This window comes from Haplochromis burtoni, unplaced genomic scaffold (assembly GCF_018398535.1).
Source record: "Haplochromis burtoni strain Fernald_Lab_line unplaced genomic scaffold, NCSU_Asbu1 Contig_170, whole genome shotgun sequence".
Taxonomy (NCBI): Eukaryota; Metazoa; Chordata; class Actinopteri; order Cichliformes; family Cichlidae; genus Haplochromis; species Haplochromis burtoni.
This window is the reverse complement of record NW_024582531.1, coordinates 658,502-673,833: the sequence shown is the minus strand read 5'-3', so window position 1 is coordinate 673,833 and position 15,332 is coordinate 658,502. Positions and strand designations below refer to the sequence as shown.

Sequence of the window (15,332 nt, the reverse complement as noted above, 5' to 3'; positions counted from 1 at the left end):
AATATTCAAAATGACTGAAGGGTCATTCACAAGAATTATTAGTAGTGAAACTTGCACACAATGATAACCTAATGGGTCTTCACCTAAACTGTGATCACTGTCAGGGTCGCATTTGTCATTTTAAGGGAAGTAACCTATGAACTCCTGATTTGTTAAGTGTCTGTTGGACAGGCTAAACATTTCTGTGCAGACCGGATTATTAAAAATTGTTTGGCCCATAAATTTAGCAAAAATATATATGGTCCCCATAGAAGGAAGGACGAATCGTAATGACTTTGGTGAGCTCTCCTGTACCATCACATCCATTAATACAATTTTCTTCCTCAAGCCAAGATGGGGAAACAAAAAATACATAAGAAGCAAGAATCATCCCGCTGACCTTTACAGAACCACATGAAAAGGCATGCAAAACACTTGAAATTTCCTGACATGACACATTATGTTCTTAAAGTGGTACACCTTTGTGTTTCATGTTTCACAGTTTATTGCCAGCAATGTAAAGATTTAAAATTGCCCCATCAGATTAGCTTACGTTCACATCAAGACAGCAGTGATTGAAAGAAAATAATTCTTACCTGGAACTTAAATCAGAGATAATAATTGAATGTTAAGCATTAACCCACATAGCAAAATTGGTATGGCCCAGATCTGGCCCACACAATGTGCTTACACATGGCCCACATACCGCAAAGAATGACGGCCCTTTGGTGGCCCAGATCTGGTTTGCCAGAGGTGGCCCACACATGGGCCAGCAAAAGGCCAGTTGCAAACACACTGCTGGTTCTGTGCTGGCCCATGTGTAACCTCTGGCAAACCAGATCTGCGCCACCAAAGGACCGTCATTCTTTGTGGGATGTGGGCCATGTGTAAGTTGTGTGCAGCCACGGGCCAGTTGCAGACACACTGCTGGCCCAGAACAGTTTCAGCTCTGGCCCCAGATGTCAGCCTAATGTGTACCTTAATCAAGCCATGTAAACTGATTCCTATATAGCGCTTTTCTACTCTCATGGATTATTCATCATTATTAAGTGCTCTACACAACATGCCACAGTCACCCAATCACACACTTTCTCTAACTTGAGTGCTTCCTAACTACATTCATACACATTCACATTCTTGAGATGTAGACGGGAGGAGCCAGTGATTGAACCACTCATAAGCTACAGCCACCCAGTGCTAAACATGAGTAAACCCTCACTAGGTTTTGGATAAAGTGTACACTCACAAACCTGTCAAACCTGCTTTTGAAAGTTGGCTACCATAGCAGTATAGTATTGCAACATGGCATTTGGGCCTTCTAACTAAAATAAAATTAGGAACATAAATAGTGCCATCATTGCCAGACCTGACCCACATTTGGTTGACATACACCCTGCCATGACACCAGTCAGTCAGAAGTGCCAGCTTGATCTGGGCCAGACCTGTTTTCTATGAGCCTGGGCCACATAAAACAAACCACAGTCGGGCCAGATGTGGCATGCCATCACATAAACAGCGCCATCTGTGCCAGGCCTGGCCCATATCTGGATGACATACCACTTACATTGCCAGGAGTCAGTCAGCAGGACCGGTTTGACACCAAATCCGGGCCAGACCTGTCTGCTATGTGGGAAATATGTCTGTTTTAAATAATCTAATAGACCAGACTGAAATGACAATTTAAAACCAATTTGGTAAAGGGTGTGAAGTACAGTGATTCTATGGTTTTGAGCAAACTAATTTAAGGTTTTAATGGACAGAATGCCATGAACATTGGTATAGTCATTCACAATTTCCTTAAATTAAATGTAAGTGCCTCTGAGATTTTCTGACTTCTGATGCCAGCGTGATGAGTTAGAAGTTACGTGTAATTTCCATTCAGAAACTGTAAAAGGATTCACATCAGTGCGATCTTTACACCCACTAAAGATCGCCATTTACTGTGATGGTGTCAGCAACATTATCATGTAGTGTCAAATGTTGTGCTGAGGCATAGTCTCACAGGGCTTAGACCAAGTCAAATAGCAGCCAAAGGACACATTTGGCCCCCAAAACAGAATTCATTGGTTCAGTGGTTACAATTTGATGGATTACCCTTTTCATACATCTTCTGTGGATTTAAAATATACTCATAATACTGGAACATTTAAAAATGAATAACTAATTTCCATTACAAACATTACATTAAGTAGTGGCAGTTTAGCACAAATAAATGGCATAACTGGGAAAACCTCACAAAGCCTGAAAACCTGAGGTGCCCATCTACACTAGTTCTTGTCCGTCAGTTCTCCAAGTACCTTCTAAGTGTCCTACTTAGGGAAAAGTTCATTCAAGGCACATTCTTGATGCATTGGGATGCTAGCATCACATGTTGATTGTCTGTTTTTGTTGTTGATCTGAATAGTTACATATCAAATGTTTAAAAATCTCAAAAGGAAAAGAAACAGAACTCTAAATCTGTATAATCTGACGTTAGACGAAATCCTGAGAAATTGGTTGTCATTGTTAAAAGAAATAAAACACTGCATCATCACCAAGCCTGTAAAGCTTCTTCTTTCAGTCTTTTGTTCCTGCTTTTAAATATTTACATTGATTTATTGAAATTTATACTGTACGATCAAAAAAAGCACTGACTTTGAGTTGTGGTAATCCATCAGGTTAAAACTCATAAAATAATTAGAGAATGAAATATGTCTACTGGTTAAACTGAGAGTCTTAGTGTGAAAGTCTCAACTGTTTCAATAAAGCTCTAAAAAGTAGCTCTAGAAGGTAACAGTGGTCGTGAATGTGCACACAGGCTTTCATCAGTAAAGCTATGAATACCAGGGAAAGAACTCGGGCCAGTGTGTGAGCATGTTTTCAGACTTGTCATGGGCCTAGAGAGTGCTAAAAAAGGGGGAATGGATGAGTGTAAGACCCAATAGAGAAACAAGCTTTCAGTCAGCAATAGTAGATGGCTGGAGCCCATTCTCTGGTAAATGGCTCCACTCCTTAGATAATGAAAATCTCTGCCAAGTAAGATGTCAGTGCGTTGAAGAGAGAGGATCACTGATGAGAAACAAAGCCATAAGAGTAGAGGAGAGTGAAATGGAGTGAGTGCAAGAGGGTTGGAGAAAAACGAGTAGATAGGGGAAAGAAAGAGAGGTAAAAGACAGATAGTCCATGAATTGATTTCCCGGGACCTCGCCCTGGCCGAATTCGCTTCTCCCTGGGTGTAGCAGTGTTAAGGCGATTAAGATTACAAATTGTCAATTTAATTCCAGCACCCAGAGTAATTGTTGGGATACTACTCTCCTCTCACTGGCCATAAATTTGCTTCACTCTCCTTAAAGAGCAATAATTGGGGAATAGAGTGCAGTGAGCAGCCACTCTGCCTGTCCAACTGATGACTGAGGTTAATCACGAAACATTAAACACCTTGTCAGCATAGCCCAGATAGCCGTTACTAAACAATTCTGCCTGACCGCCGAACGGCACGAGTTATCAGACGAGGACAGCTCTCCCCACGGGGGCCACCGAGATGGAGGGCGCTGAGGTACCTTAGGTTGTGACACACCAGGGAGCAGATCTCAAAGAAATCACCCTTTTCCTCTAATTATCTTTAGGAGTGAGCTCATGTGTTGTGCAACTGCAGGCAAAAGAAATCTACGATGTCACCCGCTGCTGCACCCCTGGACCGCTCTCCCTGTGCAATTACAGATAACCGTTCGCCTTCTAATAAAAGGCACGGACAGGAAAGTTCCCTTTCCATTTAGTAATAGCTTAGCTACAGGCAGTGACAGTTCTCACTTGGATAATGAGGGCAGAATGACAGCATAAAAGCACTTAAATACTGACTAATCTGAAATTAAAATCCCCCTGAGCCACACTTGAGACGAGCTGTGGGAGAACGTCTGCAGCGCATCTGATTCAGGAGGCCGCAAATGTAGGTCACTGATTCCGACCCCTCCTGAAAAAAGAAATTTTTTTCTCCAGCTTTGAATCACGCTGATGCCTTCAGAGAAAGCATTAATGAGCTATGGTGACAGTTGCACAGACCATTAAGTACCTGAATGCGGATGCCCTTCGCCGGATGAGGTTTGCGGCCCTGCTGCCTACACACATGCAGTACAGTACAGCGGCACTGATTTCTCTCACTCTCTCCCTTTTCAGCCTGACACGCAGACACACAAATCCAACATAAAAACAGGATGTCATGAAGTTCCCCGTCTCAGCATCGCCGGGGGCTGTTTAGCCCAATAGCGCTCTGTAATCATCTCCTACACAGCAGGTACTGTCAGCGAGCATCTGAGAGTAAGCTTATTCCACCAGAACTGTTTACAGAGGGAATTACAGAGGAGGACAGCAGGGAGATAATCTTTCCCCTGAAAGCTTTTGCCTATGAGCACTGGGTGGAGGGGGGTTCAAGTGAACATGACTTTTGAAATTGTGATCAGAAGGTTGAGTGTTTTTCTTGTTTGATGATTTACACCAGGTATTTTCTTGAGAGTGTGATGAGTGGACGCAGAAGCCACCTGCATCCAGAAGACAGCAGCATCCTTATCGGGCACACTCTGATCTCATCTTGCATTCTTTCTGACTCGCAAAAAAGCGACATCAAACCCTGCCTTCAAGTTGCAGATTAGCGTGTTAGCCAGGACCATCTGAAATGCACTTTGACTTTGATACAGGGCCTCACCAGAATGAAAGAAACTGATTTGTGAAATAAAAGCAAAGCGGTTTGTTCATCTGTCCGCATGTGCGTCCTCTCAGTGTCAGTCGGAGGAGCCATTACTGATCCAATTTTATTTAGATCTCAAACTGACTAAGCCTCCGTGACTGCCGAATAACCTCGGCCGTATGGGCAGCTCTGTCTGAATCACTGATTTAGCCACAGGGAAAACTCTCCAATTACCAAGCATGCTGACCAAACACAGAACAATAAAGCCTTAGTTGAATGGCATCATAATGACTGCAATGCATGCAGACCTCAGCCTTTGCAAAGCACTGCTTAAACAGTATTTAGAGACAGAGATGATAGATGGACAAAGGATGAGGCATGGCCCTCTCCGTCTCTTCGTCGCTATAGCCGGGGCCAAGCTGAATCTCATCTGTCTGCCACAGAAGCTGGTGGCTGACCTTGCTTCTGCCCCCAAGTTATGCTTTCAGAATTTCAGCAGTAGAAGGGGGTGGGCAATGAGGGGGGGGGAGGGAAAAAATGATGAACCCCTTTTTACAAGGACGTTTGGAGATGGATGTATTTTTAACTCCCTTCAGGCTGTGGAGGGGTGCTGGATGAAGGGGGGATGGGTTGGGTTCCAGGGGCTGCCTATGATATTAGGCCTGAGTGAAGACATGTCTGCCCCCAGGGGCTCGATTGCAGATGACAAGGTTACACGACTTAGAGTCAACCTCTGCTACCTCCACTTAATCACTGTCTCTTGTGTCCTCGTCCCTCCAGACGGTCCCCTCTCCATCCCCATTCTGCCCACCCTGCTGAGAAGAAAGCTTCCGGTCTTATCACGCCGTCCCTTCTTGGCTTTCTAAAGCCTTTTCTAACACCTGCCCTTACCTGCCTAATTCACTGTCTCACATCCATTCTGCCTCCCTATCCCCGTACATTCGCACATCCTTTCACACCTTCACCTCGCTGCCTCTGCCTATAGTGGATTTAAGTGGCTGCAAGTGGTGAGAGCTCTGCGCGATAACATGCAATAAGTAGGAGGTAATTATCGTCAGGATGGACCTCTGAAGGAGTGCAGAGATGCGGAGGTGGGGATGGAGGAGGGTTGGAGGGTTTGGAAGGGTTTATTTTTAAACCCCAGCGATGTCAAAAAAGAAGTCAGTGACTAGACTAGACTAGAACAGGCAGCGTGATTCTGCTCTTTATCAAACACTCATCTCTTTTTCATGACCCTCTTCAACTATGCATTTATGCAAGGTTGAAGACAGTGTTGACAAAGAAAAGTCCTTCCACATCCACATTTTCTTGTGCTGCCCGTTTTTATCTAACCGGTCTAACCAACACTGTCCATGATGGCCTTTTACAGATCAAGTTTTTCTCCTGCATGTGTCACCCTGCTCAGAGGAGAGGTATCTGCCTGCAATTATACTAATAGGGACTTTTTAGCAAGCAGCACTGAAGGGAGGCATAATGACTGGGATGTCAGTTAGTCCTGTTAGTAGGAAATGTTTTCTTGGTGTTTTCATGGGCAGTGTCTCTTTGTTGGGGAGTATCAGACAAAACACCTGCAGCAAAACATGCAATTCAGCTAACTCAGCTTCATGTACAGCCACTGATGAGACTACTGTATGTACTCAACATGATTTTTAAACCAAGACAGAACACCACGGATTTCATTCATTTTCAGCTCAATAGACTTAATATATGTTTTTTTGACGGGGGATAAAAAACAATAACATGTTTGACTTTTATGCTTCAAACCAGCAGCAATCTCTGGGGTTGACCAGAATATAGCATTAAGGAAATGCCAAAACCTGCAGTTCCTTTAATGGCCACTTGAGGCTGACTCCAAAGGTGAATCCGTCACCTTTGACTCAGTGTTATTATGCCTAACTAAACAGCATTAAAACCATGTTTACAGCTGAGTACAAGTATACAGTTGATTGAATGACTGAAAGTTAAGCACACAAAAACATATCTCCAGCTGAAATTAGCTGCATTTTCCGAGCTAAAAGGATAAAGCAGCCAAGTTCCAAAGAAAAACTTGAAAAGGCATCAGAACTATTGCTCAACACCACTTTTAAAAAAATTATGAGTCTGGGTCATTGGAAGCAAAATATGAAGAAATGAGAAGTGGTTTTAAACTTGTACTGTACGTGCATCGGTTTATAAATCCAAGCTTGCACACCAAGCTAGCTTGTTTTCACTGCTTACCACTTTACCCTCTTCCCCAAATAAAATCAATTCTGGCTCCAAAAGAAGAACTTTGCAGCAGCAAAAGGACAGGGCTTTGGTTTAATTAGTAACTTTCCCCCAATAAATTTGGAAACGAGGCAAGAAAAGGAAAAGTCCAGTCTTAGGAAGAGTCAAAAGTGATAGAAACAACATGAAAACAAGTGACACTCTCAGATATGTACAGACTGGAGAGAGCTTCAGGATCCTGCAAGGACACGTGTTAAATCTGTTAGATCAGTGAGAAACAACACCTGTGTTTATTGGCCTCGTATAATCAGGTGTTTTAAAATAATCTGGCCCTTGTGACATCGGCGCAGTGAGGCAAGATGTGGGAGAAGTTATTAATGTGAGTCGCAGAATTTAAAAATGTCTTCTTGTGTTAACTCATTCACTGCCAGCCATTTTCAAATCCGGTAACTCCCCACTGCTCATTCACTGCAATTGACGTCTATAGACGTCAATTGCAGTGAATGAGTTAATAGTTTTATTCAAGACTGTTAGGTTAGTAAAAATCTCATGTGTCTCTTGGCACCGTGACTTTTCACAGTTTCTAACTAGGCCACTAGAGAAAGTTAGGAACTACAGCTTTAAAGCCTGCTGCTCTTCAATAATCACGAATCACAAGGACATTATTCATGGATGAAAAAAAAAAAGTTTTCCATCACATTTGAATTTTATTCCTGTTTCTCAGAGTTATCTAACTATGTATCCAATCTGTTGAGCAGTTCCATAACTGAATGAACTAGTAGACGGTGAATAAACCTGGCCTACTTCATTGATTTCCTCCTCCCATGCACAGAATAAAAACTTCAAAACTAGAGGAGGTAGGTGTAATACTGCATACGTCTATCTATAATTTAAACACCCTGGATATTTGTTTCAATTGTTGTGCTTAACACCCCAGTTTCATGTAATTGCAAATGTCTTTTATGCAACAAGTTGAAGTAGAGCACTTCTGGAACCCACTGATATTTGTCACATTACCATGATATTAGCAGCAAATAATTGTTGTCATTTGAGTACAGTCAGTAATTAAATCACTGTGTTTATGTAAACATAATCCGACATTAACATTGTGTCTCTCTGTTTTATCTCTTGTTCGTATATTTCCTCACTCTGCTCACAGTCACTGTCTGTTTCTCTGTCTCTCTTTTTCTTCTCCCCTCTCAGCCACTTCTCATTTTTTTTTGCCCATTTTCCATTAAAGGCTCCATTTTCCACCATGGGGCATCCAGTGCTGACCATGGTCCTTGAAAGCCCTAAAATAAGTTCTTAATGTAACTGCTAAATTGTACTTTTTTGTTCCTAGAATCACTCACATCTTCCAAATCTCTTTTCATTGCAGGCAACTAAATAACTTCTTTCTCTCTAATTTTCACAAAAAAAGGGAGCTGTGTTTCCAAGGACACAGCTCTGAATCATGAAAAATTGACCAACTCCTTTAAGTGATTTAGTTTTGAATCATGCTGAAAACTTCAGTATCTTACAGCGACCGCGAGTGAAAGACTGGCTTTTGGTTTCAGGAGGTTTTTCAACATATAGTGCAACAGTTATATATATATATTATGTGCCAGAATATGCATGTCCCCTCTGTGACTTGACTTATGGTGGTGGAGGGGTCCACAGGAGCTATGTTGTCGGGAGGCTTTTGCCCACTAGTACGGTCTCACTTGGCAAATTGGTCCTGGGTGAGGGACCAGACAAAGAGTGATTCAAAAACCCCTATGAGTGAAAGATCTAGGGAACAGTTCACACTGCCCACAATAGAGATAGGGTTAGATGGGATGTTCTATTTATTTCACAAACTGCTGATCTACCTTGATTTTTCATCTCTAGGATTTACAGAGAATGGTCTGAAATAGGGAACCTATCCAACAAGCAGGATTTCTCTGGGTGAAAATCCTTTGTTGATGCCAGAGGTCAGAGAGGAATGGCCAGACACCTAAGGTGATAGTTAGGAAACAGTAACTCAAGTAACTAGCAGTAACTCATTATACCCACTTATGCAGAAGAGCATCTCTGCATGCACAACAAATCAAACCTTGTAGCAGTTGGGTTAAAGCAGCAGAAGGAACCAGGACCACTACTGTCATCTACGAGCAGTAGTGAATGAAGGTACAATGGTCCCTGGTCAGAAAGCTCATTTCCTCTCAAACTAGTTTATTAAAAATGGAAATGAGTTCACTGGACTCCTCCACAACCATCAGATCCCAATCAAACAGAATTGATGTAGGTCACACAAGCATAGGAATAAAGTCAGGGGAAAATGTTCAAATGGGTGCTAAGAATTAGCCCTTTTTTACCCATATTTGAAGATATTCCATTAAATCATACATATTCATACAAGCACCTTTTCTACATCTACGTACTTTCTATCTAACGTCCAGACTCTCCTGAACACGCTGGGAGCAACTTGGGTTCAGTATCTTGCTACAAGGATACTTAATCAGCAGCTGATTTGTATGAATTTTATGAATTAGTTGGATGTGGTTTTGGTCAAGGAGGTGAGCCACAACCACTCCCAAGTAATAAATCACAAATAGCTGTGTGTGTGTTGCTGTTTGTGTGTCTGTGTTATCTGCCATACCATGCATTACATATAGGTTTGTATGTGTGATTGTATGTGTTTCTATGTGTCTGAATGTATCTAACTAGTCTGTATGGAACTTTATGAATCAGAGGTGGATGTCACATATCTGTCATTTGGAGTAGTATTGCATCCTGGTACCTTCATAAAGTCTGCTCCAAACTACCGATTCCCACACACACATGAACATGAATACTATTGCTTCCCCACACACATCACATATGTATAGCCTTTAACTGACCCATAATCTCAGTTAAAGTTATCTTAAAAAAAGTGTTCCTCAGGCCTGATTCTGGGATCCTTTCATACTCGCTGTCCTCACCAAGGCAGTGACCTTATGACCTTAACTGTTCAATCATATTCTTTCCTCCCATAAAATGTCCTCGCCCTCACTTCCTGCAATTTTCTGCATACTTTTCCAGTGCATGATTTGCTTACACATCCCAGACAACAAACTAAGTAGTAAATACATTAAATCAGAATCTGTCTATAAACAACATAAAATACTTCTTCAGATGTTTTTGAACATGCACAATTTTTAAATATATTTCTGTTTCAATTCAAACATGCATAAAAATGATATTCTTCTCAGCAGTAGATGGCACTCTGTCACATGTAGTTTTGGCACCTAAAAAGATTGCTCCACCCCTAGGTCAAAAGTCAAACCCTCTGCTACTCATCATTTAACTGAAGACTGAAATGTTTTATGTCACAAAATAAATAAATAAATTTGAAAAGATTAAGGGACAGTGTAATAAACAAAAATTTGGTTTGTTGCCAGAATTTTAGGAATGTGCAAATTGGTGCGTAAGAAACATATTTTATTCTCAACCTAGATTTTGTGGTGCATCCTTTTTTAATTTAGCAATGTATTGAGCTGCAGTATAACAGTGGGCTTAATATGATCTTATGAGAAGCTTGTTTGTTACTCTAACTGTTATTCTCCATGGTTACAACTGTGGTTATGTTGAACATGGTTGCATTATTTGGTGCACTGATGTTTGTGTGCACCCTAAGCATGGCTCTTTGGGGGGTTTTTATGTGCTTCTTTTTCAGCACTGTTATAGCCTTGAGGGGTTCATCATACCGATTAGGAGAAACCATGCTATAGGCAAAACACAAATAATACAACCGGCTGCAAAACGCAGAGATTACAATTCAAATCTATTTCCAAAGCAGCACAAAAATTCCTGAATATGTTCAGAAGGATGGATGGATGTTCACGTGGTGTTAGAGAATGAGCGAACATGTTGAGTTTTTCAGCACTTTGCCTGCTATGGCCTGCCAGTTAAAACAGTCTGATGAGATACACAAATGTAAGCATGAAACAGAACCCACAATATGTGATGTCATTGGGTTTATCAACCACAAACATATGGTTTATTAAACCAGATTTTGATAATTCATCTACTACCTGACTATTAAAAACTTTAAAAACTTGCAGATATGTTTTAAAAATTGCAACATGGAGGACACAATCCATCCTCACTGCAAAAGCATCAGATGCTGCTGTTTCATAAAATCCACTGATTTTAGATTTGCAAGATATCCTTTGATGTTTAGTTTTGTTGCTATTTGGCTAGACATCTTGGTAACTACATGGTTCCATTTCATCACTGAAACAAATCGGTTAGGGCTGGGAAAACAGGTGGCTGATGTACTGTTCTTTTACCGTGCGCACTGAAAAATGATGTCAAATGTGCATCAACATATGACAGCAGTCAGTCCTGAGCAGGGATTCAGATGCAGTAACTTGGATACCAACGCAGGTTATTACTGATGACTTTGTCTTAAGAGACTTTTCACGTGATGTCATATGTGCATTGCTTAAGAGTTGTCCAGCGTAATGGAAGTGATACAGCAACAGAAAACAGACAACATTCACCTTCAAAGTAAAACTAAACCTTTTACTTTGAAGGAGTAGTTTCCAAGTGTTTGAGCTCTCCTAGCAACCATAGCAATTGCAAGGAAGTTTTCGACAACTGCTTGGGAAATACACATTTTTCCTAACCAGCTAATGGTTGCCAGGAGGTCACTGATTGGTCTCTAGGCCTGCATGACTCAGGCTTTAGCAACTGATTTCACAGCAACTGCCATCAAACTCCAACAACAATTTACCAACGGGGGATAAATGTTTTTCCCTCAAGACCAGTGGTTGCCAGATGGTTGCAGACCAGCCTGTAGGCCTGGGTAGCTCCTTATTCTTTTGACCTTACAGCATCACGCTTCCATCATGGCAGACAAGATAACATGTGGTTAGAAATCACATGACTGCAGAACCTGAACTGAGCTATGAATAGTCTCAGTAATCTAGGTTAAGACTTAATATAAGCATAATTACAGATGTCTGCAATGACGTATGAATCACGCCACCAGAATGTTAAAACAAACAAAAGCCTTCCACATTCTCACATTTCCCACACCGCCGACAGATAGCTGGCTTCAATATCTCTATTACTCAGCATGCAGGAACAACAAGCACTTGTCTCAGCTGTGCCTATCACTGCTTTGGTGCTGCTCTGGAAACACTTGCCTTGTAGTCTGAACTACCGCTCGCACCTTCATGTATTTCCTTGGGAATTTTTGCATTTGCTCATTTTCCCCCCTCAAAGCCAACCTTGCGTTGTGCAGTCAATAAAGATGTTTTCTGTATTTGCATGTGCCTCATCACAGTGCAGTGGTGCGAGCTTGCTGTGCCACCATGGCCCAGGATGTAAGGTGGGTTTAATTAAAAAGGGATTGTTTATGAATGCAGGATATAGAAACACAGATGGACACCTAAACCAGTCTCAGTGATTTAACATCAAATGCAAAGCAGTGTTCAAACGTTGCTCTGAACTCCCGCTTATTAAAAATTTAACACACAGGCACTCCACAAACACAGGTTTCAAAAAAAATATTAGCATTGCTGTGTTTAGTCTATTGTTCCTCTCAAGAATATTGGATCTTTGTATTTACTTTAGCCTATAGTGTGTTCATTCAGGATACTAATACTATGCTTTAAGAAAGACCTAAACAACATACTTACTTGCTGTTTTAGTCTATCAATAACGCTGGTGAGAAGACGCTCCTCCTTCCCCAGTTGTGGTGTGGTCACGATAAAGTCTACATCGTGGCCAAAATCCTTCCCCCTGGAGACAAAGACATAGCACAGTTACCCACTCACTGTATCCTGGAAATAATGAAATGAATTACCTTTTAGTCATAGCATTTAACTGATGAAGAGGGAGGGTGGCAGACGGTGCTATTAAAAGAACAGGCCAAGCTAATGGCACTGTCTCTTTTGTTTCATTATTCAAACAAGTAATTTTTTCCCTTCAGTAGCTAAGTGTAAAAACCCTTTTTGTTGCCTCAGCTGTCAGAGCTTTAACTTTCATGAGAATCATCATTTTCTACTTGGATCGGTGTCATAAAGCGGACCCATATGGACCCTGAATAGGCTTGCACAGTGCATTTACTCTGTCAGCACAACTGCACATAAGAGATGTTGCAGTACTGAGTGATTATCAAGTGATTATCTGGCAGAAGAAAAAGCTCTGGACGGAACCGCTGTATGGGCAGAAGATATGTGCACAAAAGGCATATCAAAGCTTCTGTCTGGCTCACTGGATCCATAGGCACTTGAGCAGAGGAGCAAGAAAAGCAAAAGCATCCCCATTATTTAATCAGGAGGAGCAAATGTAGTTTTTTTTTTCCTACCCTACTTTTCTGTCGCTTGAAAAGTAAATTATCATACACTTCTCTGCAGCGTTTTTATTAGAAGCCTATCCTTTTAAGTCACGGCACAGCAGCGAGTTATTCAGACTAATCAGAGGAAACGCGAGAAATATGCGGAAATCTATTGTAGACTTACTGAAATTTATCCCCGTGTACCCCGCTCAGAGGAAACCGTCCTGCTACAGAAGTGAGCGTCACAACATTTGTTTATCAAAATCTTTTGAATGTCAAATAAGCGTGTTGCACTACGCGTAAATCTTTCACACCCAACCACACTAGGCAAGCCTGATCAAACAGTAAGGACTGTCAGGCTGACTGAGTGACCAAATTTAAACATGTGGACCCAAGCAAACACTGGGGTGCTGGCGTCACTGGTCAGTTTGTGTACACTTTGAGCAACTGTTTTTATTTCGATTTAGTTGTTGGCTTCTTCAGAATACACATGGTTCGGAGTTAGTACTAAACCCGGGCTTGATGGTGCGAATGCGGCGTGTAGATATTCTTTGGAAATTACAGTCCATATAGTCTAAGGTGCTTGGAAAGAAAAGCATCTGGACTTCTTTAAGTTACTTGAAGACATTTCACATCTTATCTGAGAAGCTTCTTCAGTTCTAAGGTCAAATGATGTTGAGTCCCAGATTTAAGCCCTAAGGGAGTGTCCCCCAAAAGGGACACGGACCCCCTATTGATTCTCTATCTAATCACACGAGCCAAGGTGTGAAAACGGGTGTAGGTCACAATCAGCCAAGGTTTCGAGTGAACTCACTGTGAAACCTAGCCCCAACCTATCATGGGATTTCCTGAGGTCCATGTCCCTCTTGGGGGTCACTCTCATAGGACTTAAATCTGGAACTCTCAACCATTTGACCCTAGAACTGAAGAAGCTTCTTGGATGAGAGGTGAAACATCTTCAAGCAACTTAAAGAGGTGCTTTTCTTTCCAAGCTCCTTAGACTACAATGACCTGGATGACTGAGAACCTTCACAGACATACAGTCCCATATAGTTTTCTAACTCCCAGCTATAGACTAATTTTCACTTTTTGTAATGGCCAGCAGGGGGTGACGTCAGTGAGAACTGCTGGTTGAGTCCAACCATATTGGAAACCTGCTCCTGTGAACTATGAGTCTACAGTCTCAGTTGCTCATTTCAATTCTTACTAAATATAACAGGATTGAGGCAAAAAGCAGAATTAAGCAGGGTGTGCTTCACTATGCAACTGACACGTCAGTAGACTGTAAGTGTGCATTATCAACCGCAAACAACCTTTGTGAGGTTTCACAATGAGACTAACCAAAGGGTGTTGTCACAGTGGTGGCACCGTTCCCCTTTGACGAAGCCTTGAGTTCTGGCATTTTTCCCATCTCTATATTATAATTTAATTTTTGTTTGTTTGATTGATTTTTGTTAGCAATAACTCACTGTAATATTAAAATCCAATTTAATTTTGGCTAGCAAAAAACTGCCATACAGGACACCGGCCTGTGAAGGGAATCATCTTTCCACGGCAACCTTGTGGCATTTCCAGGGGGCTTTATTATTTTCCCACTTATCAGAGACATAGAGATCAGAGAGCATTTGTTACTCTGATCGCCTGCCTAATCTCCAGGAAACTGTCTCAACTTATTAAACAGGCTATTACTAGGAACCACTAAATTCATATCTTTGGTTATCAAAGCCATACGGTGACCACAGATATGCTGAAGAAGGTTTCGGTTCAAGAATTATTTCAGTTTTAATGTCTTCAGAAATTAGCATCTCCCTCTTGTTTTTGGCTGATTTTTGCTTTCTAAAACCCGGTTGCCTGTTTTCTGTATGAGGACCACCCACTGTCCGATTTTCATACTTGAAGCTAAAAAACATTTTCAACAAATTTTCATTATGAGTGAAACTGATTTGATACACACAGCAAGCCTACAGTTTAACACACATAGAGCTTATGTATTATTAGTTACATAAATCGACAGGATAAAAGAAGTGCGTGTACAAAAGTAGGAAGTATATTGCTGCCATTCATCAGACAGAAAGAAGACGTGGGATTGTATAAGTTTATGCCTGTTTCTGCTTCTTTCAGAACATAAAATTTTAGTTACTTATATATATATAAAGACAATACTATATATTGGGTATTTTGTTTTGTATATATATATAT

At 41.3% G+C, this 15,332-nt stretch overlaps 1 protein-coding gene across 1 annotated transcript in view; it reads right to left on the bottom strand.

The window, feature by feature from the left end:
* The window catches only part of dntt (deoxynucleotidyltransferase, terminal), a 98,000-nt gene that overhangs the window by 39,657 nt on the left and 43,011 nt on the right, over positions 1 to 15,332 (bottom strand). Inside the window, exon 8 of the mRNA XM_005933588.2 lies at positions 12,493 to 12,595. Coding sequence (XP_005933650.1) covers positions 12,493 to 12,595 — 103 coding nt within the window. The remainder of the gene's footprint in view (positions 1 to 12,492; positions 12,596 to 15,332) is intronic.